Source organism: Mobula birostris, chromosome 27, assembly GCF_030028105.1.
Source record: "Mobula birostris isolate sMobBir1 chromosome 27, sMobBir1.hap1, whole genome shotgun sequence".
In the NCBI taxonomy this organism is placed as follows: domain Eukaryota; kingdom Metazoa; phylum Chordata; class Chondrichthyes; order Myliobatiformes; family Myliobatidae; genus Mobula; species Mobula birostris.
Window position 1 is genome coordinate 44,070,655 of NC_092396.1, and position 17,789 is coordinate 44,088,443.

General features: G+C 44.3%; 1 protein-coding gene across 1 annotated transcript in view; it reads left to right on the forward strand.

Moving 5' to 3' along the window:
- Positions 1-17,381, forward strand: part of LOC140188669 (uncharacterized) — a 114,664-nt gene extending 97,283 nt beyond the window's left edge. The window contains exons 26-34 of the mRNA XM_072245162.1: positions 173-186; positions 313-336; positions 2,549-2,572; positions 3,206-3,229; positions 5,197-5,220; positions 5,855-5,878; positions 7,667-7,844; positions 7,939-8,036; positions 15,652-17,381. Of these exons, the coding sequence (XP_072101263.1) occupies positions 173-186; positions 313-336; positions 2,549-2,572; positions 3,206-3,229; positions 5,197-5,220; positions 5,855-5,878; positions 7,667-7,844; positions 7,939-8,036; positions 15,652-15,653 (412 nt within the window). The 3' untranslated portion in view covers positions 15,654-17,381. The remainder of the gene's footprint in view (positions 1-172; positions 187-312; positions 337-2,548; positions 2,573-3,205; positions 3,230-5,196; positions 5,221-5,854; positions 5,879-7,666; positions 7,845-7,938; positions 8,037-15,651) is intronic.
- Positions 17,382-17,789: the final 408 nt, after the last annotated feature.

The following is a 17,789-nucleotide window of genomic DNA, read 5'->3' on the forward strand; positions in this document are numbered from 1 at the left end:
CTTTATGCAGACATATTTTCAAAATTCTCCGTGGGTGGGATGGTTTAGAATGAGGTTGCAAATTCATTTAACTCCAAAGTGGTCATGTAGTCCAGGAATCTAGTCACCCCAACCATAAGCAAGCGTTATTTGACCGTGCTTTTGCAGCAAGAATGTTTAACCTCTTCTCCAGATTAGTGGCCCGAGGTAAAGGCTGAACCTGCCGTGTGATGTGGGGACTCCACAGTTTAGCAGTGTAATAGTTGACCTTTAACAATTGTCAATGGTTTTCAAATTATATTTAAGTAAATTGTTTTTTTTTTCTGCTTTCAGGTGCAAATTCTACTGCAACTCCCAGTGAGTAAATCTTTCAAATCCTAACTATTGCAAATTTTAACAGAAGTTCAAAAGCTCCATCGAACGACATCGTGTCTAGGTTGAAGTGTTTTTTGACTTCAATAATCGTGAAATAGAGAGTGGGTCTTCTCAGTAAACAATAATTGCTGCTTGTAATTGCCAGTCTTTGAGAACTCCCAGGTTTCATTCAGAAGTCACCTACCAGCCCACCAGACTCCGGGTCCAACATATAATTCTCTGTAACTTCCACAACCTCCAATGGGATCCCACCACTAAGCACATCTTTCCCTCCCCTTCTCCTCTACTTTCCGCAGGGATTGCTCCCTACGCGACTCCCTTATCCATTCGGACCCCCATCCCTCCCCACCGATCTCCCTCCTGGCACTTATCCTTGTAAGCGGAACAAGTGCTACATATGCCCTTCCACTTCCTCCCTCACTACCAACTACAATTCAAGGCCCCAGAAAGTCCTTCCAGGTGAGGCGACATTTCACCTGTGAGTCGGCTGGGGTGATATACTGCGTCCTGTGCTCCCGATGTGGCCTTCTATATATTGGCGAGACCTGACGCAGACTGGGAGATCATCTCACTGAACACCTACGCTCTGTCCGCCAGAGAAAGCAGGATCTCCCAGTGCCCACACATTTTAATTCCACATCGCATTCCCATTCTGATATGTCTATCCATGGCCTCCTCTACTGTAAAAATGAAGCCACAGTCAGGTTGGAGGAGCAACACCTTATATTCTGTCTGGGTAGTCTCCAACCTGATGGCATGAACATTGACTTCTCAAACTTCTGCTAATGCCCCACCTCCCCCTTGTACCCATTCCATTATTTCTTTATATACACACCTTCTTTTTCTCTCTCTCCTTTTTCTCCCTCTATCCCCCTCACTATACCCCTTGCCCATCCTCTGGGCTTCCCCCCTCTCCTTTTCTTTCTCCTTGGGCCTCCTGTCCCATGATCCTCTCTTATCCCTTTTGCCAATCAACTGTCCACCTCTTTGCTCCATCCCTCCCCCACCTGTCTTCTCCTATCATTTTGGATCTCCCCCTCCCCCTGCAACTTTCAAATCTCTTACTAGCTCTTCTTTCAGTTAGTCCTGACGAAGGGTCTTGGCCCAAAATGTTGAATGTACCTCTTCCTAGAGATGTTGCCTGGCCTGCTGTGTTTACCAGCAACTATTATGTGTGTTGCTTGAAATTCCAGCATCTGCAGATTTCCTCATGTTTGCGTAATATATTTAGGTCATTGCTTTGCTAAGGGAAGTTAGGGAACTATGTCTTGCTTGGGGATTGGAGTTTTCAGTGGACTGTGGTCGCAAATCGATTAGATTTACCATTGTGTTAGTAATGATCAGTTTCAGGTGAAGACTGAAATCATGAGAAAGTGACACACAGGGGATAAGCTAGCCACAGTAGCACGAGGAAACAGCCGAGGAGGGAAGATATGGAGAATCTGTTATTGGGTTCATCCACATCTCACATGTGCGAGTCATTTGAAGGCCAGCTGGTCAGAACTCAGGAACAATATTTTCTTGTGAGGAACAAAGACAACTATGCAAAATTTTCATATCGTTAGGACACAAGAGTTCTAAATTCAGTAGAAAGCAAAAAAAATGTATACGTTCTTTAATAGGACAATTGTGATACTGATGATAAGCTGAAAATAATGAAACCTGGATTTATATTGAGGACAGGGTGTACAAAGCACGTGTGAAGGGGTCAGGATCAGTTCTGGTGTGAGGGGATATCGTTCTTGTCAGTAGCCAGCATTGGACAAGATGGGTTCGGGAAACTGAACAGCACATCAGAGATTGCGTAACACATTGTGCTCTCATATGCAAGTTGATGTAATGCATTCTGATACCAAATATATTTCTGCATGTATAATCTGCTTATATACACAGGAAATGCATGTTTTCAGAGTTGATCATTCACTCTGCCACATTCTCACTTTAGATACCAATGCTCACTTCTGAATTGTCCAATATTCTAGTAACCGCTGTCTTGAACACTCCTTACCAAACAATTCTTTGGGATTGAGAATGCCTTACACCCACTCCTGTTTTGTGGTGCCGCGGGTGACAATTGAAGCCTTTGTGGAGAGAGAAGACTCTCCCACATTATGGCCGATTGATGATTGACATATATAAACAGATAATAATTTCCAAATTATAATTAACTGAACTTTTTTCTTTCTGCTTTAAGGTACTGCGTCTACTACAACTCCAGGTGAGTATCTCCTTCCTATTCTAAAAGCGTAACTGTGACTGCAGTATAATGGCTCTGTCAAGCCTCATCATTTGTATTTCAAGAGCTCCTTGATGATAATTAATGTGAAGCACAGCTACAACTTTTCCTCCTGCAACAATTGGATGCATTTAGATCATCAACCAGTCCGTTAATTTCCGGGTCTGTACAGAGCAGGAATTTCATGAGTCAAGTGGGCTCCGATGCCATTTAATTCCCCTTTCGCCAGTTCCAAGTGGTTAACTTTCTCTGACTGCTGTTTGAAAGCAACATCTAGTGAACTATGTGCATCCTTATAGAACATTCTTTATGCAGACATATTTACAAAATTCCCCGTGGGTGGGACGGGATAGAATGAGGTCGCAAATTCATTTAACTTCAAAGTGGTCATGTAGTCCAGGAATCTAGTCACCCCAACCTTAAGCAAGCCTTATTTGACTGTGCTTTTGCAGCAAGAATGTTTAACCTCTTCTCCAGATTAGCGGCCCGAGGTAAATGCTGAACCTGCCGTGTGATGTGATGACTCCACTGTTTAGCAGCGTAATAGTTGACCTTTAAAAACTACCAGTGCCTTTCAAACAGTAATTAAATAAATTGTTTTTTTTCTGCTTTTAGGTGCTAGTTCTCCTGCAGCTCCCAGTGAGTACACCCCTCAAATCCTAAATATTTTAAATCTTAACTGTAGTTCAAAAGCTCCATCGAACAATATAGATGCATTCTGATACCAAATATATTTCTGCATGTATATTCTGCTTACATAGACAGCAGATGAGTACCATCAGAAAATGCATTTATTATAATTAGTTCTTATTATCCATCTTCAGTCAGTAACTGTCATACTGAATGTGATTATTGGTTTCAGAACTTAAGTCTGAAGAGAAAAGCTGGGCTGTCAGCTGATTCAATGTCTTCAGAGGTGATTATTCTTGTAGTGACGGTCAGTTTCAGGTGAAGACTGAAGTCAACAGAAAGTGAGACACAGGGGAAAAGGCTAGCCACAGCAGTGTGAGGAAGCACCTGAGGTGAGAAGATACAGAGAAGCTGTGATTGGGATCGTCCACATCTGACATGTGTGAGTCATTTGAAGATCAGCTGGTCAGAAGTAAGGAACAAATTTTCCTGTGAAGAACAAAGACAAATGTGAAAAAAATTCATATCATTAGAAAACACGTACTAAATTCAGTAAAAAGCGAAAGAAAGTATACTTTAGGTCTTAGACGCAGAAGGCAGTTTAGGCTCTTGCAGAATATAAAGCAATCAGGGATGCAACATAATAAGGATACAGAAGATCTCATACAGACAGAAAATACCCTTTGTGAAAATGATTGAGAAAATCCAAACGCATTTCACGCAAACATTGTAAACAAGAGGACAGCTGGAGACTGTGTACAGCCACTCAAGGTCAAAGGAGACAATTTACATCTGAAACAAGCTCATGTGGACATTAAACTAATGAGCCTTTGGATTAATATGCACCAAATAGAAGGACATGGAGGATAATGGTGATTCTCTAGAACATGTTATTGTTATAACAATGGGAGACTCACATTCATTATAATCAGTCTGTTTCATTTTCCCACTATCAATTGCAAGACCCACATAATAATACTGCTATCTGTAACTATTTAAATCAAGGGAAAAGATCACCTTTACTATGTGTTCCAATACCATGGACAGCTGGTCCATTTTGATAATAAAATACCCACAACTTGTTCACTATGTGCATTACACTTGTTGCTGGCAGATTTGTTGATACCATTTCACATCTAATGAAGGCAAAGGAGTGCACGTTATACTTGTCCCAACCAATGACTGATAAGACCCATTGAAGTATTCAGAGAGATAAGATATCTGATTGGATGAGCGGATATTGATAGAAGGTGATGGTGATAACATGGACAAGAATTTGGGGAACAGTGACAATTCTGATACTGCAAAGCTGGAGGTTTGTTGAGGAGAGGGTGTACGAAGCATGTGTGTCGGGGTCAGGACTAGTTCTGGAGCTGACAGGAAAACGTTCTTGACTGAAGCCACCACTGGACATGATGGGTAAAGGAAACTGAACAGCACATCAGTGACTGCGTAATGCATTGGGCTCTCATATGCAAGTTCATGTAATTCATTCTGATACCAAATATTTGTATGTATATTTTGCTTATAAAGACAGCAGATGAGTACCATTAGAAAATGCATTTAATATTAATGTAATTTTTGTTATCCATCTTCGGTCAGTAGCTGCAATACTGAATGGAGCAATGGTGATTATTGATTTCAGAACATGTTTGAAAAGAAAAGCTGGACTGTCAGCTGATTTAATTCTTGCGAGGCGATCATTCACTTTGCCACCCGCTTACTATAGCTATCTATGCTCACTTTCATATTGTCCAAAATTCGAGTAACACTTGTCATGTGCACTCCTCACCCTACAATTCTTTGGGATTGAGACTGCATTACACCCACTCCTGTATTGTGGTGCCGCGGGTGACAATTGAAGTCTTTGTGGAGAGAGAAGACTCTCCCACATTATGGCCGGGTGATGATTGACATATACAAACATAATAATTTTCAAATTATAATTAACTGAACTTTTTTCTTTCTGCTTTAAGGTACTGCTTCCACTACAACTCCTGGTGAGTTTTTCCTTCCTAGTCTAAAAGCATAACTGTGACTGCAGTAAAAGGGCTCTGTCTTCCCTCATCGTTTGTATTTCAAGAGCTTCTTGATTATAATTAATGTGAAACACAGCTACAACTTTTCCTCCTGCAGCGATTGGATGCACTTAGATCATCAACCAGTCCGTTATTTTCTGGGTCGGTACAGAACAGGAACTGCACGAATCAATTTGGCCCCGATGCCGTTCCATTCCCCTTTCGCCAGTTCCAAGTGGTTAACTTTCACTGACTGCTGTTTGAAAGCATCGTCCAGTGGGCTCTGTGCATCATTGTAGAACGTGCTTTATGCAGACATATTTTCAAAATTCTCCGTGGGTGGGATGGTTTAGAATGAGGTTGCAAATTCATTTAACTCCAAAATGGTCATGTAGTCCAGGAATCTAGTCACCCCAACCATAAGCAGGCGTTATTTGACCGTGCTTTTGCAGCAAGAATGTTTAACTTCCTCTCTGGATTAGTGGCCCGAGGTAAAGGCTGAACCTGCCGTGTGATGTGGGGACTCCACAGTTTAGCAGTGTAATCGCTGACCTTTAATAGCTGTCAATGGTTTTCAAATTATAATTAAATAAATTGTTTTTTTTTCTGCTTTCAGGTGCAAATTCTACTGCAACTCCCAGTGAGTAAATCTTTCAAATCCTAACTGTTGCAAATTTTAACAGCAGTTCAAAAGCTCCATCGAACGACATCGTGTCTAGGTTGAAGTGTTTTTTGACTTTAATAATCATGAAACAGAGAGTGGGTCTTCTCAGTAAACAATAATTGCTGCTTGTAATTGCCAGTCTTTGAGAACTCCCAGGTTTCATTCAGAAGTCACCTACCAGCCCACCAGCCTCCGGGTCCAACATATAATTCTCTGTAACTTCCGCAACCTCCAATGGGATCCCACCACTAAGCACATCTTACCCTCCCCTTCTCCTCTACTTTCCGCAGGGATTGCTCCCTACGCGACTCCCTTATCCATTCAGACCCCCATCCCTCCCCACCGATCTCCCTCCTGGCACTTATCCTTGTAAGCGGAACAGGTGCTACATATGCCCTTACACTTCCTCCCTCAGTACCAACTACCATTCAGGGCCCCAGACAGTCCTTCCAGGTGAGGAGACACTTCACCTGTGAGTCGGCTGGGGTGATATACTGCGTCCGGTGCTCCCAATGTGGCCTTCTATATATTGGCGAGACCTGACTCAGACTTGGAGATCGTCTCACTGAACACCTACGCTCTGTCCGCCAGAGAAAGCAGGATCTCCCAGTGGCCACACATTTTAATTCCACATCCCATTCCCATTCTGACATGTCTATCCATGGCCTCCTGAACTGTAAAAATGAAGCCACACTCAGGTTGGAGGAACAACACCTTATATTCGTCTGGGTAGTCTCCAACCTGATGGCATGAACATTGACTTCTCAAACTTCCACTAATGCCCCACCTCCCCCTCATACCCCATCCGTTATTTCTTAATATACACACCTTCTTTTTCTCCCTCTGTCCCCTTCACTATACCCCTTGCCCACCCTCTGGGCTTCCCCCCTCTCCTTTTCTTTCTCCCTAGGCCTCCTGTCCCATGTGACCTCACACACATCCAAGGAAATGTTCCTCTCTTTATCCTTGAGTGATCCTGCTCTCTCCTTAGTTATCTTCTTGCTCTTGATGTATGTATAGAATGCCTTGGGATTCACCTTAATCCTACTTGCCAAGGACTTTTCATGACCCCTCCTGGCTTTCCTAATTCCCTTCTGTAGTTCTTTTCTGACTTCTTTATAATTCTCATGTGCTCTGTTTGATCCTAACTTCTGATGCTTTACATGTCTTTTCTTCTCAACTAAATTCATCACTTCTCTGGACATCCGAGGTTCTCTTATATTTCCATCCCTGCCCTTCCTTATAACTGGAACATAATTTCCTGTACTTTATGCAATTGATCTATAAATACTCTCCACATGTCTAATGTGGATTTGCCAGAAACAAGGTGTTCTCAATTAACTGTCCTTAGTTCCTACCTAATGCCCTTGTAATTTGACCTACTCCAATTTAAGACTCTCCTGCAAGGATTATTACCTATTCTTGTCTATAGCTATCCTGAAAGTTAAAGAATTGTGGTCACTCTTCCCTAAGTGCTTACCCAGTGAAAGGTCACCTTGCCAGGCTCTGATTAGGAATGAAAAATAAAAAAGCAAAAGAGACTTCCCAGAAACTTTCCTCACCAAGCCTAGTGAGCCATTGCCAAAACCTCACCACTTAAACACTTGCCCCTCTAACGATGGCTGCTCCACTTGCTTCTGCCTTATTTTTATTCGCCCTTGCTAATGGATCACATTCATTGATTGGCCTCAATTCAAACACAACAGGTGAGATCTAACAGAATTTGTATTCATTATTAATGTACTTCTTGTTTCTCATCTTCAGTCAATATATGCAAAACTGAATGGTTTCACCGTGATAACCCATCAGGACAGGGAATATGTGAAGATCTCACCAGTCTACAAAAAGCTTTTCCATACCGCATCTGTAATCTCCCGATAACCTGTGAGGTGGAAACAGCATCAGAGGTTCCATCCTCACAGACTGGAGAGAACATTTGTAGGTACGTAACAAAGCTGATCATATCCTTTTACTGATATTATTTCATACCAAAGGGCATTCACAGTTTACTCATTTTCTTGCACTGTGGTCAACAGGTGCAGCATTTCTACTGGATTCTATTGTGTGTATACGGGGAAAAGAGATGGGAAGTGTAACGATTACAGAGTACGATTTACCTGCACTGAATCTATGTGTAAGTATGGGACAACGGTATACATTATTTTCAGAACATAAGCTTCAGTAGCGGGGATGAAAAGTAATCTATTTTAATGTGTTCATTGCTGATCATTCACTTTACCATCCTCATGCTATCGCTAGATTTGCTGATAAGCTTATTATACAAATGACCCCAAACTTGAACACACTCTCTTTGACCATCCTTTAAAATCGAGAATGAATTGCTTTCACTCTGGATTTGTGGCTCCTTATGTAAGGCAATGAGGGAAGCGAAGACTGTCCTGTTGGCGGCACAGCTTATTTTGGTCGAAAGCTACTTCCATCTTGCTGATTGGTTTGTTTAAAGTCTGCGAAGTTCTTTTCTCATTAGTTGGCTTGCCCGTTTCCAGTTTTGGGTCCCCTAGAGGTATAAAAGATAGCACATCTAGAGTGTTCACCCTCTTTTTTTCCTGCCATCCACTGGGCCCACTTCATGCTGAGTGACATGACCAGCACTGAAGGAGCTCTGAGAGACAGCATTTTTAGATGTAGACAGGCATTTGTTCAGTTAAGTATCCATTTAATTAGATGCCTGGTTTAGTGTTTCACTATTCATTTTTAAATCAATACCTAATGTTCCCATTTTTAAATCTGTGTCTCCTGTAATCCTCAAACCCGTTCTCCCACATTCCATTTGGCATAGTCATGGCAGAATCCAGTGGTTGGACAGAAGATGAGTATTTTTAAATGGATGAGTAAGAGAGAGACCGCCCCCCCCCCCCAAAATGAGAGATAAGGAGTCCCGGGTTGGACAGGTAATATCACAGGCTTTGGAAGCCTTGCTAACCTCATCCTGCCTATAGATTGGTCTGATCAGTTGTATTACCCTGTGGTTGAAACTGGACACTATATCGTGTCCATACTTAACTCGCTCGGATTTCCCAGGAGAAGAAAGGATAGCTGAAGGGATGCTCAGGGCAGGGGTGCCAAAGGAGAGGACTTCTACCTTAATATGAGATGTGGAAGGAACACTGCGAGGGGAATTCAGACAAGGGTAAAGCCAAGAGTGGGATGCCATCTTCTAATCCCTCCTCGGATAGAAGCTTGCCTGATCTCTCACCGGTTTCTGCGTCTCAAGGTCGGGATTCCGTATATCCCGCAGTGGAGTGATTACAAAGGGCCATGACTGGCCTCCAGTGGCAGCAGGTGTCCACCGATAGGTGGCGTGCTCCCATCTCGCTCCCGGAGGGATGTAGTCAGGGCTCCTGGCAAAGATGCTTGGTGGCCCTTTCCCTGGCTGGAGACCTGAGGCCTTACATACCTATTGCGGTGCATTGGGGAAAGGGGAATGTGCAGGGATCGATGGCACTAGTAGATACTGGCACCGAGCATACCATCATTTCAGGCAATCCTGACATTTGGCAGGGACTCTGGGTCTTGGGGGGGGGGGTTCCCTTATTCTTGCCTGAAATGTTACTCCGCAAACACACACAAAATGCTGGAGGAATGCTGGAGTTATGATTAGGTTACTCTGCAGGTAGGTCTCGGAGCAGGACAGCCAGGAGCCATGTCTGTCCTAGTGGCAGCATCTCCTGAACGTATTCCGGGCACGAATGTGTTGAGGGATAGATCGTTGCAGATAAGCAGGGTTACTTATCCTTTGGGGTAGACTGAGCAAAGGAGCTGGTGGAATTGGCTAAGTGGGAGTTCTGCTCCCCTGGCAGGTGGTCAACACCAAACAGTACCAGATCCAGAGAGACACCAAAGAGATTGGGGAGACTGTGGAAGCCCTGTTACCTGAGGGAGTTATTTGCCCTACACCTCCCCCTATAACGCTCAGGATGGCTGTTGCACAATCGGTTGACTGCTGAACAAACATGCTTCGTGCCTCACAACCGCTGTTCCAGATGTGGTGCCCATCACTAAAGACCTGGGGAAGCACTGATGTGCTGCTATAGAGGCCCGTGCAGGAGGTAGTGCAGTAGGCATTGAATGACTTAGTGAACTCCCTGGGAGTGCAAGGGTGGTCCATCAACCCTTATAACAGACAGGAGAGTCTGTGGACGTGAACGGGACATCCAGATGGTACGTTGACTCCCAGTTGCCAGGGTCAGGGATGAATCAGATCACATCCGCAACATTTTGGAAAGGGAGGAGGTGCTGCCACATGTCTTGGTACATATTGGTACCAATGACATAGGAAAGAAAAGCAATGAGGTCCTGAAAAGAGAATTTAGAGAGTTAGGTAAAAAGCTGAGAAGCAGGGCCTCCCAGGTAGTAGTTTCTGGATTGCTGACTGTGCCACACGCCATTGAGGGTAGAAACAGGATGATTTGGCAGATAAATGCATTGCTGAAAAGCTGATGCAGGGGACAGGACTTCAGGCTCTTGTATCATTGGGATCTCTTCTGGGGGAGGTATGACCTGTTCAAAAGTGTACCTGAACCCGAGGGAACCAATATTCTCACGAACAGGTTTGTTCAGGCTGTTGGGGAGGGTTTAAATTAATTTGGCAGGGGGTGGGAACCAGCTTGATGAGACTCAGGATAGGATGGATGGTAAAAAAGTAAAGATAGCATGCAGTCAGACTGTCAGGAAGGGCAGGCAGGTGATGGGACTTAGTTGCAGCCAACATACTGAGTATTAAATCATTAGGGATGCAGAATCAGAAAGGATAGCGAGTACATACTCAAGATGTTGTACCTAAATGCACGTAGTATAAGAAATGAGGTAAATGATCAATATTACAGATTGTCAGGTGTGATGTTGTGGCCATCACTGAATCGTGGCTGAAGGATGGTTGTAGCTGGGAGCTGAATCTCCAAGGTTACACATTATATTGGAGGGATAGGAAGTTAGGCAGAGGGAGTGGTGTGGCTCTACTGGCAAAGAATGGTGTCAAATCAGTGACAGAGGATCGGAAGATGTTGAATCCTTGTGGGTTGAGTTAAGAAATGGCAGGGGTAAAAGGACATTGGTGGCAGTTATATACAGGCCGTCCAACAGTGACTAGGAGGTGGACCACAGATTACAACAGGAAATAGAAACGGGGAGTCAAAAGGGCAATCTTATGGTGGTCATTGGAGATTTTAACATGCAGGTCAATTGGGAAAATCGGGTTGGTAATGGATCTCGAGAGAGTGAGTTTGTTGAATGCTTACGTGATGGCTTTTTAGAGCAGTTTGTCATTGAGCCTACCTGGGGATGAGCTATACTGGATTGGGTGTTATGTAATGAACCGGAGGAGGTTAGGGAGCTGAACCCTTAGGAACCAGTGATCACAATATGATTGAGTTCAACTTGAAATTTGATAGGGAGAAAGTAAAGTCTGATATAGCAGTATTTCAGTGGAGTAAGGAAAATTAAAGTGGTGTGAGAGAGGAGTTGGCCAAAGTAAATTGGACGGAGCTGCTGGGAGGGATGTCAGCAGAGGAGCAATGGCGTGCATTTCTGGGAAAAAAGAAGAAGGTGCAGGACATACGTATTCCAGAAATGAAGAAGTACTCAACTGGTAAAATAGTACAACCATGAAATACAAAGGAAGACAAAGCTATTGTAAAAGCAAAGGAAAGGGCATATAACACAGCAAAAATTAGTGGGAAGGTAGAAAATTGGGAATTTTTAAAAAACCTACAGAGAGCAACTAAAAAATTCATGAGAAAGGAAAATATGAACATGAAAGCAGGCTAGCAAATAATATCAAAGTGGGTAGTAAAAGCTTTTTTCAAGTATGTTAAAAATAAAATAAAAAGAGTGGACATAGGGCTGCTAGAAAATGAAGCAGGAGAAATAAAACTGGGGAAGAAGGAGATGGCTGCTGAACTAAATGAGTATTTTGCGCCAGTCTTCATTGTGGAAGACACCGGCTGTATGCTTAATGTTGTAGTGTGTGAAGGAAAAGAAGTGGATACAGTTACTGTTACAAGAGGAAAGGTGCTCAAAAAGCTGAAAGACCTAAAGGTACATAAGTCACCCAGACCAGATGAACTGCACCCTAGAGTTCTGAAAGAAGTAGCGTTAGAGATTGTGGTGGCATTAGAATTGATCTTTCAAAAATCATTGGACTCTGGTGTAGTGCCAGAGGACTGGAAAATTGAAAATGTCACTCCACTCTAAGAAAGGAGGAAGACAGCAGAAAGGAAATTATAGACCAGCTAGCCTGATCTCAGTGGTTGGGAAGATGTTAGAGTCAATAGTTAAGGATGAGGTGATGGAGTACTTGGTGACACAGGAAAAGATAGTACAAAGTCAGCATGGTTTCCTTCCGGAAAAATCCTGCCTGACGAACCTGTTGGAATTCTTTGAGGAGATGACAAGTAGGATAGATAAAAGGAATGCAGTGGATGTTGTGTATTTGGACTTTCCCAAGGCCTTTGACAAGATGTCACACAGGAGGCTGCCTACCAAGTTAAGAGCCCATGGTATTACAGGAAAAGTGCTAACATGGTTAAAGCATTGGCTGATTGCTCGGAGGCAGCGAGTGGGAATAAAAGGATCCTTTTCAAGTTGGCTGCCAGTGACCAGTGGTTCTCCGTAGGGATCAGTGTTGAGACCACTTATTTTTATGCTGTATAAAAATAATTTAGATGATGGAATAGATGGCTTTGTTGCCAAGTTTGCAGATGATACGAAGATTGGTGGAGGGGCAGGTAGTGTTGAGGAAACAGGAAGGATGCAGAAGGACTTAGACGGATTAGGAGAATGGTCAAGAAGTTGGAAAATGAAATACAATGTTGGAAGATGCATAGCATGCACTTTGGTAGTAGAAATAAATGTGCGGACTATTTTCTAAACGGGGAGAAAATCAAAAAATCTGAGAGGCAAAGGGACTTGGAAGTCCTTGTACAGAACACCCTACAGTAACTTGCAGCTGAAGTTGGTGGTGAGGAAGGCAAATGCCATGTTAGCATTCATTTCAAGAGGTCTAGAATACGAGAGCAGGGATGTGATGCTGAGACTTTATAAAGCACAGATGAAGCATCATCTTGAGTATTGTGAACAGTTTTTGGCCCCTCATCTTAGAAAAGATGTACTGGCATTGGAGATGCTCCAGAGGATCTTCACAAGGATGGTTCCAGGAATAAAGGGTTATCATACGAGGAACATTTCATGGCTTTGGATCTGTACTCACTGGAATTCAGAAGGATGAGGGGGGGATCTCATTGAAACCTTTCGAATGTTGAAAGGCCTAGACTGAGTAAATGTGGAAAGGATGTTTCCCATGATGGGAGAGTCTAGGACAAGAGGGCATGGCCTCAGGATAGAAGGGCACCCCTTCAAAACAGAGATGTGGAGAAATTTCTTTAGCCAAAAGATGGTGAATTTGTGGAATTTGTTGCACACACAGCTGTGGAGGCCAGATAATTGGGTGTATTTAAGGCAGAGATTGATAGTTTCTTGGCTGGACATGGCATCAAAGGTTACAAGGAGAAGGCTGGGAACTGGGGTTGAGGAGGTAAAAAATAGGATCAGCCATGATTGAATAGTGGAGCAGACTCGATGGGCCAGATGGCCTAATTCTGCTCCTTTGTCTTAAGACACAGTGTCTTATAAGACACAGTGCCCCAGTCAGAATGTTCTATTCCCAGGAATACAGAGGCATTCTGGACAGCGGGAGTTTCCTGAAAAAACTAAGCTGAAGTTTCTGAATACTGCCATCCTCACCCGAGGAGATGCAGTGATTTGTTGGACTCCTGGGTTAATGGCGCCAACAATTACCCATCTGACCATGATATTATGCCTCCTATACCAGGTTTCCCATGAAAAGACCGTTTTCCAATGGGGTCCCGAACAGCAGGCAGCTTTTGAGGCTGCCAAACAAGACATGGAACAGGTTCTCCCATTACCCCCATGACAGAGCGGCATACCCTTCGGCCTGCAGGTTTCAACCACCCCTCGGGTCGCTGAATGGAGCCTGTGGCAGGTTTTGAAGGGCACCTCGTCCCTTTAGGGTTTTGGACTAAGACTCTCCCTGAGGCAGCAACCCGATACACTGAGAGGCAGTTGTTGGCCTGTTATTTGCAGCACACATCAGGCAGCCTCTGGGTCGGTCGTGCTGCGACCGCAACTCCCTATCATGCAGTGGGTAAAGTCCGACAATGTGACTCACAAAAAGGACACGACAGTCAAATAGAAACGGTATGTCGCAGACAGGGCCGAGGAATGTCCAGACGGGGTGAGCCGGATCTTTGAGCAGGTTATGTTCTTGTCCGTTAGTCACCATTGCACTCTCGATAAGTTTTCCACAATCGACCCCTCACCCATGCAGTGGGGTAAGCCAGAACACAATCTGACTCCTGAAGTTTGGTTCACCTCCGGCTCCAGCCGTTGGCAGACTGGCAAGCAGTAGTGGACGGCTGCAGCTTTCCATCCTGCAAAGGACGTGTTTTCATGACAGAGGGGCAGGGGGGATCCAGCCAATGGGCTGAATTGGTGGCCGTAACTCTGACCCTCCGAGAGGGAACCGGGCCTATCATGATCTAGACTGACTCCTGGGCAGATGCTAATGGCACGGTGGTATGCATGCCTCAGTGGCACAGGAAAATCTGGGAGGTGCATGGAACGTATCTGGGGGGATGCATGCCAGTGGCAGATTACTGCCTACCATGTGGATGGCCTCACTTCTCGGGAAGCCATTCATAACATTGCTGTGGGTAGAGCGCCAGAGATCAGGATGGTCACTTTGTGTTCTGAGGAGGAGGACTGGGCACACCAGAAGAGTGGCTATTTGCAGATGAGTGCAACTTGTGACAAGACCCAAACTGCAGCCACAAATTGCTTGACCAGCCAAACCATTAAACCCAGCGGATGGCCGGCAGGTCCCTCCAGGCATATTCAGAGGGTACAGGAGCCAGTCAGATCTGGCAGATCAGTTACATCGGGACTCTGCCATGACAAAGTAAAAAGCGGTATGTGCTGACTAGGGTTGACATGTATTCCGGAATTCGAGTCACAAGGCCGTGGGTTTGTGCTGACCTGGAACACACAATCACAGGATTACAGCTTTTGTCATAAATAACAATGGCTCACATTTTATGGGAGCTAAGATCCAGGATTGGGTCAGGGAATCTGGTATTTCCTGGGTGTTTCACATTTCATATTACTTGCAAGTGGTGGGGCTAATCAAATGTATGAATGGGTTATTGAATGAAGAAATAAAGCTGGGTGGCTAGGGATGCTACAGGAAGCAGTGGATCACCTGAACTCCCAGCCGGCAAGTCCGGGCGGATCGCTGATGTCCTGTTACGTAGCGGTGTCAGATCCTCTGGTTAGAGGAGGTGGTGTTGGAGGAGTAATTGGGGAAGGTTTGGGTACAGTAACCACAGGGGCCCCCAGACAGGGGAGATTTCGTAGCGCACGGACTGGAGAATACGCAGTGAGTTGCATTGCCAGGGAAATGCGGGAATGACATGTTTAACCAAGAGAGAGTGAAGAAACACACACAAAGTGCTGGAGGAACTCACCCAGGCCAGGCAACACGTGAGGAAAAAAGTATACATGCAGTCGATATTTCAGCCTGAAACCCTTCATCAGAACCCTTCACTCGTTTCCATGCTGAGTCCCCCCAGCACTGTGTGTTGCTTTGGATTTCCAGCATCTGCAGATATTCTGATGTTCTAGAGAAAGTGAATGTGTGTTTCTCTACATTACAGAATGGCAAAGTGGCGGATGCTGGCGGCAGTGGTATTGATGCTAATCTGTGGTGGGCAGTCCTGCAACACGTTCCTGCAAGTGACGTATGAATATGCAAACAGGACTCACATGTCAGACTGCTGGATTTGTTTGTGAACACTGAACCACACCGCAGAAGGGATGCCATTAATAATGATCCTTTTCAGGAAAAAGACTTGGGGAAATTATTCAGCTTCTTGGGGTTCTGATTTGGGAAAAGCCGGGAGGGAGTGTCCATTCCAGCCTACTTCATCCCACAATATGGCTGTGGCTTTAAAGAACGAGCCTTAATAGACCCCAGTGGAGCGAGTGTTTTAAGGGCTGGTACTTCCCTATGTACAGTTGATTTAGCTCCAAGGCTCCGACTGTGAAGGTAATTCCCGACCCAACAGTGAAGAGAAAGGAATGTTGGTGCAGGCATTATGATGAGCACAGGTCAAAGCAGACGGTGGGATACAGCGAGTGCGAACGGGAAAGGTACCCTGAAATGGCCGTGTCTATACCGAGGGGTCCTATAAAGGTGGGTACTCCTTGGACGCTGAATGGCACTTACTGGATATGCCGCTCTCGGGCCTATCCGTGGCTTCCAATGGGGTGGTACGGTTGCTGCTCTCCAGGATATGTGGGCCTTTGATACATCACCTCAGTCATCTAGATGAACACCCTGCTTATGTTGGTCAGTGTAATAAGAGTGCTATTATGGAGGCAAAACCATTTTAGATGATAGCCTTTCCCATGTATGGTACCACTAAGCTGTCTCAGGAAATTATACACATGATCTCTGCAATAGAAATGTTGGTTGATGAAACAGATACTGAGGAAGCATTAACCCAGATATCTGCCGAGGAGGTAGCTATTCGAACGGTCGACTTGCAAAATCAGATGGCCTTAGATTACCTGCTTGCAGAGGAGGGTGGTACTTGTGCTGTTATTAGTCAAGATTGCTGCACTTACATTCCTGACGAGTCGGGGAACACTACTCAGCTGGCTGATCACTTTAAACAGTCGGTGATCAAAATTATGAAAGTAAGGGACCAGTTCCATAATTATTTCACTCTGGGGGTATGTTAGTGGCCTTTTGGGGCACTGGAAGGTTGGTGGACTACTATAATATACTAGAGGGTAACTATTGGGCTTATAGTACTGGGTATTATACTTCTGTCTTGTATCTGTAGTTTATTAGCCTGAGGGGCAGATTGTCACAGTGTCACAACCTTTGAGGGATGATTTTCCTGTCAGGTCATGGCTTATTTTAGTTGAAAACCACTACCATTGTGCTGATTGATTCATTTAAAGTCTGCAATGCTCTTTTCCCATTATGTACCATGACGCCCATTCCCATTTCAGGCACCTGGAGGGGGGGTGATATAAAAGGTAGCACATGTGGAGGGGTCACCCTCTTCTTTCCTTCCACCTATAGGACCCACTTCTTGCTGAGAGTCATGGCCAGCACTGAAGGAGCACTGAGAGAGAGCATTGCAGACGTAGATGGGCGATTGTTTAGCTGAGTATCCATTCACAGCATGCTTACTTCTTGGGTTTTATAAATTGGGGAGTTCTAGCCAGGTATCCATTCATTTAAAGGGTAACATTGTACAGTGTAGTGGTTTTGGGTAGCTTATTTATTTAGTTAAACGCTTGTTTAGCTGGACACCCTGTTTAGTGTTTCACTGTTCATTTTTAAATAAATACCTAATGTACCCATTTTAAATCTGTGTCTCCTGTTTCACTCATTGGATCCTCGAACCTGCTCTCCCACATTACAGAAAACTCTTGCACAGATAGACTGGGTGATGGTTGTCATTCATTAACTGTAAATACTTTTTGAATTATATTTAACTGAACCGTTTTATTTGTCTTTTTAGTTGTTCCTACTACATCTCCTGGTCAGTGTATCCTGACCAGTCTAAATAGGGCTAATGCAATACAGAAGTTCCATACAGCTTTATTGTATGTGTTTTCAGATCTGCTTGATATTAATAAACTTGAAACACAGCTACAACACAGCAATGACACTGTCATAAGGCTTTTTTCCTGGAACAATTATGATGCATTTAGATCAATAATCTCTGAATCAGTCTGGCCCAGGAATTGCAACAGGTAGGCTCCCATGTAGTTC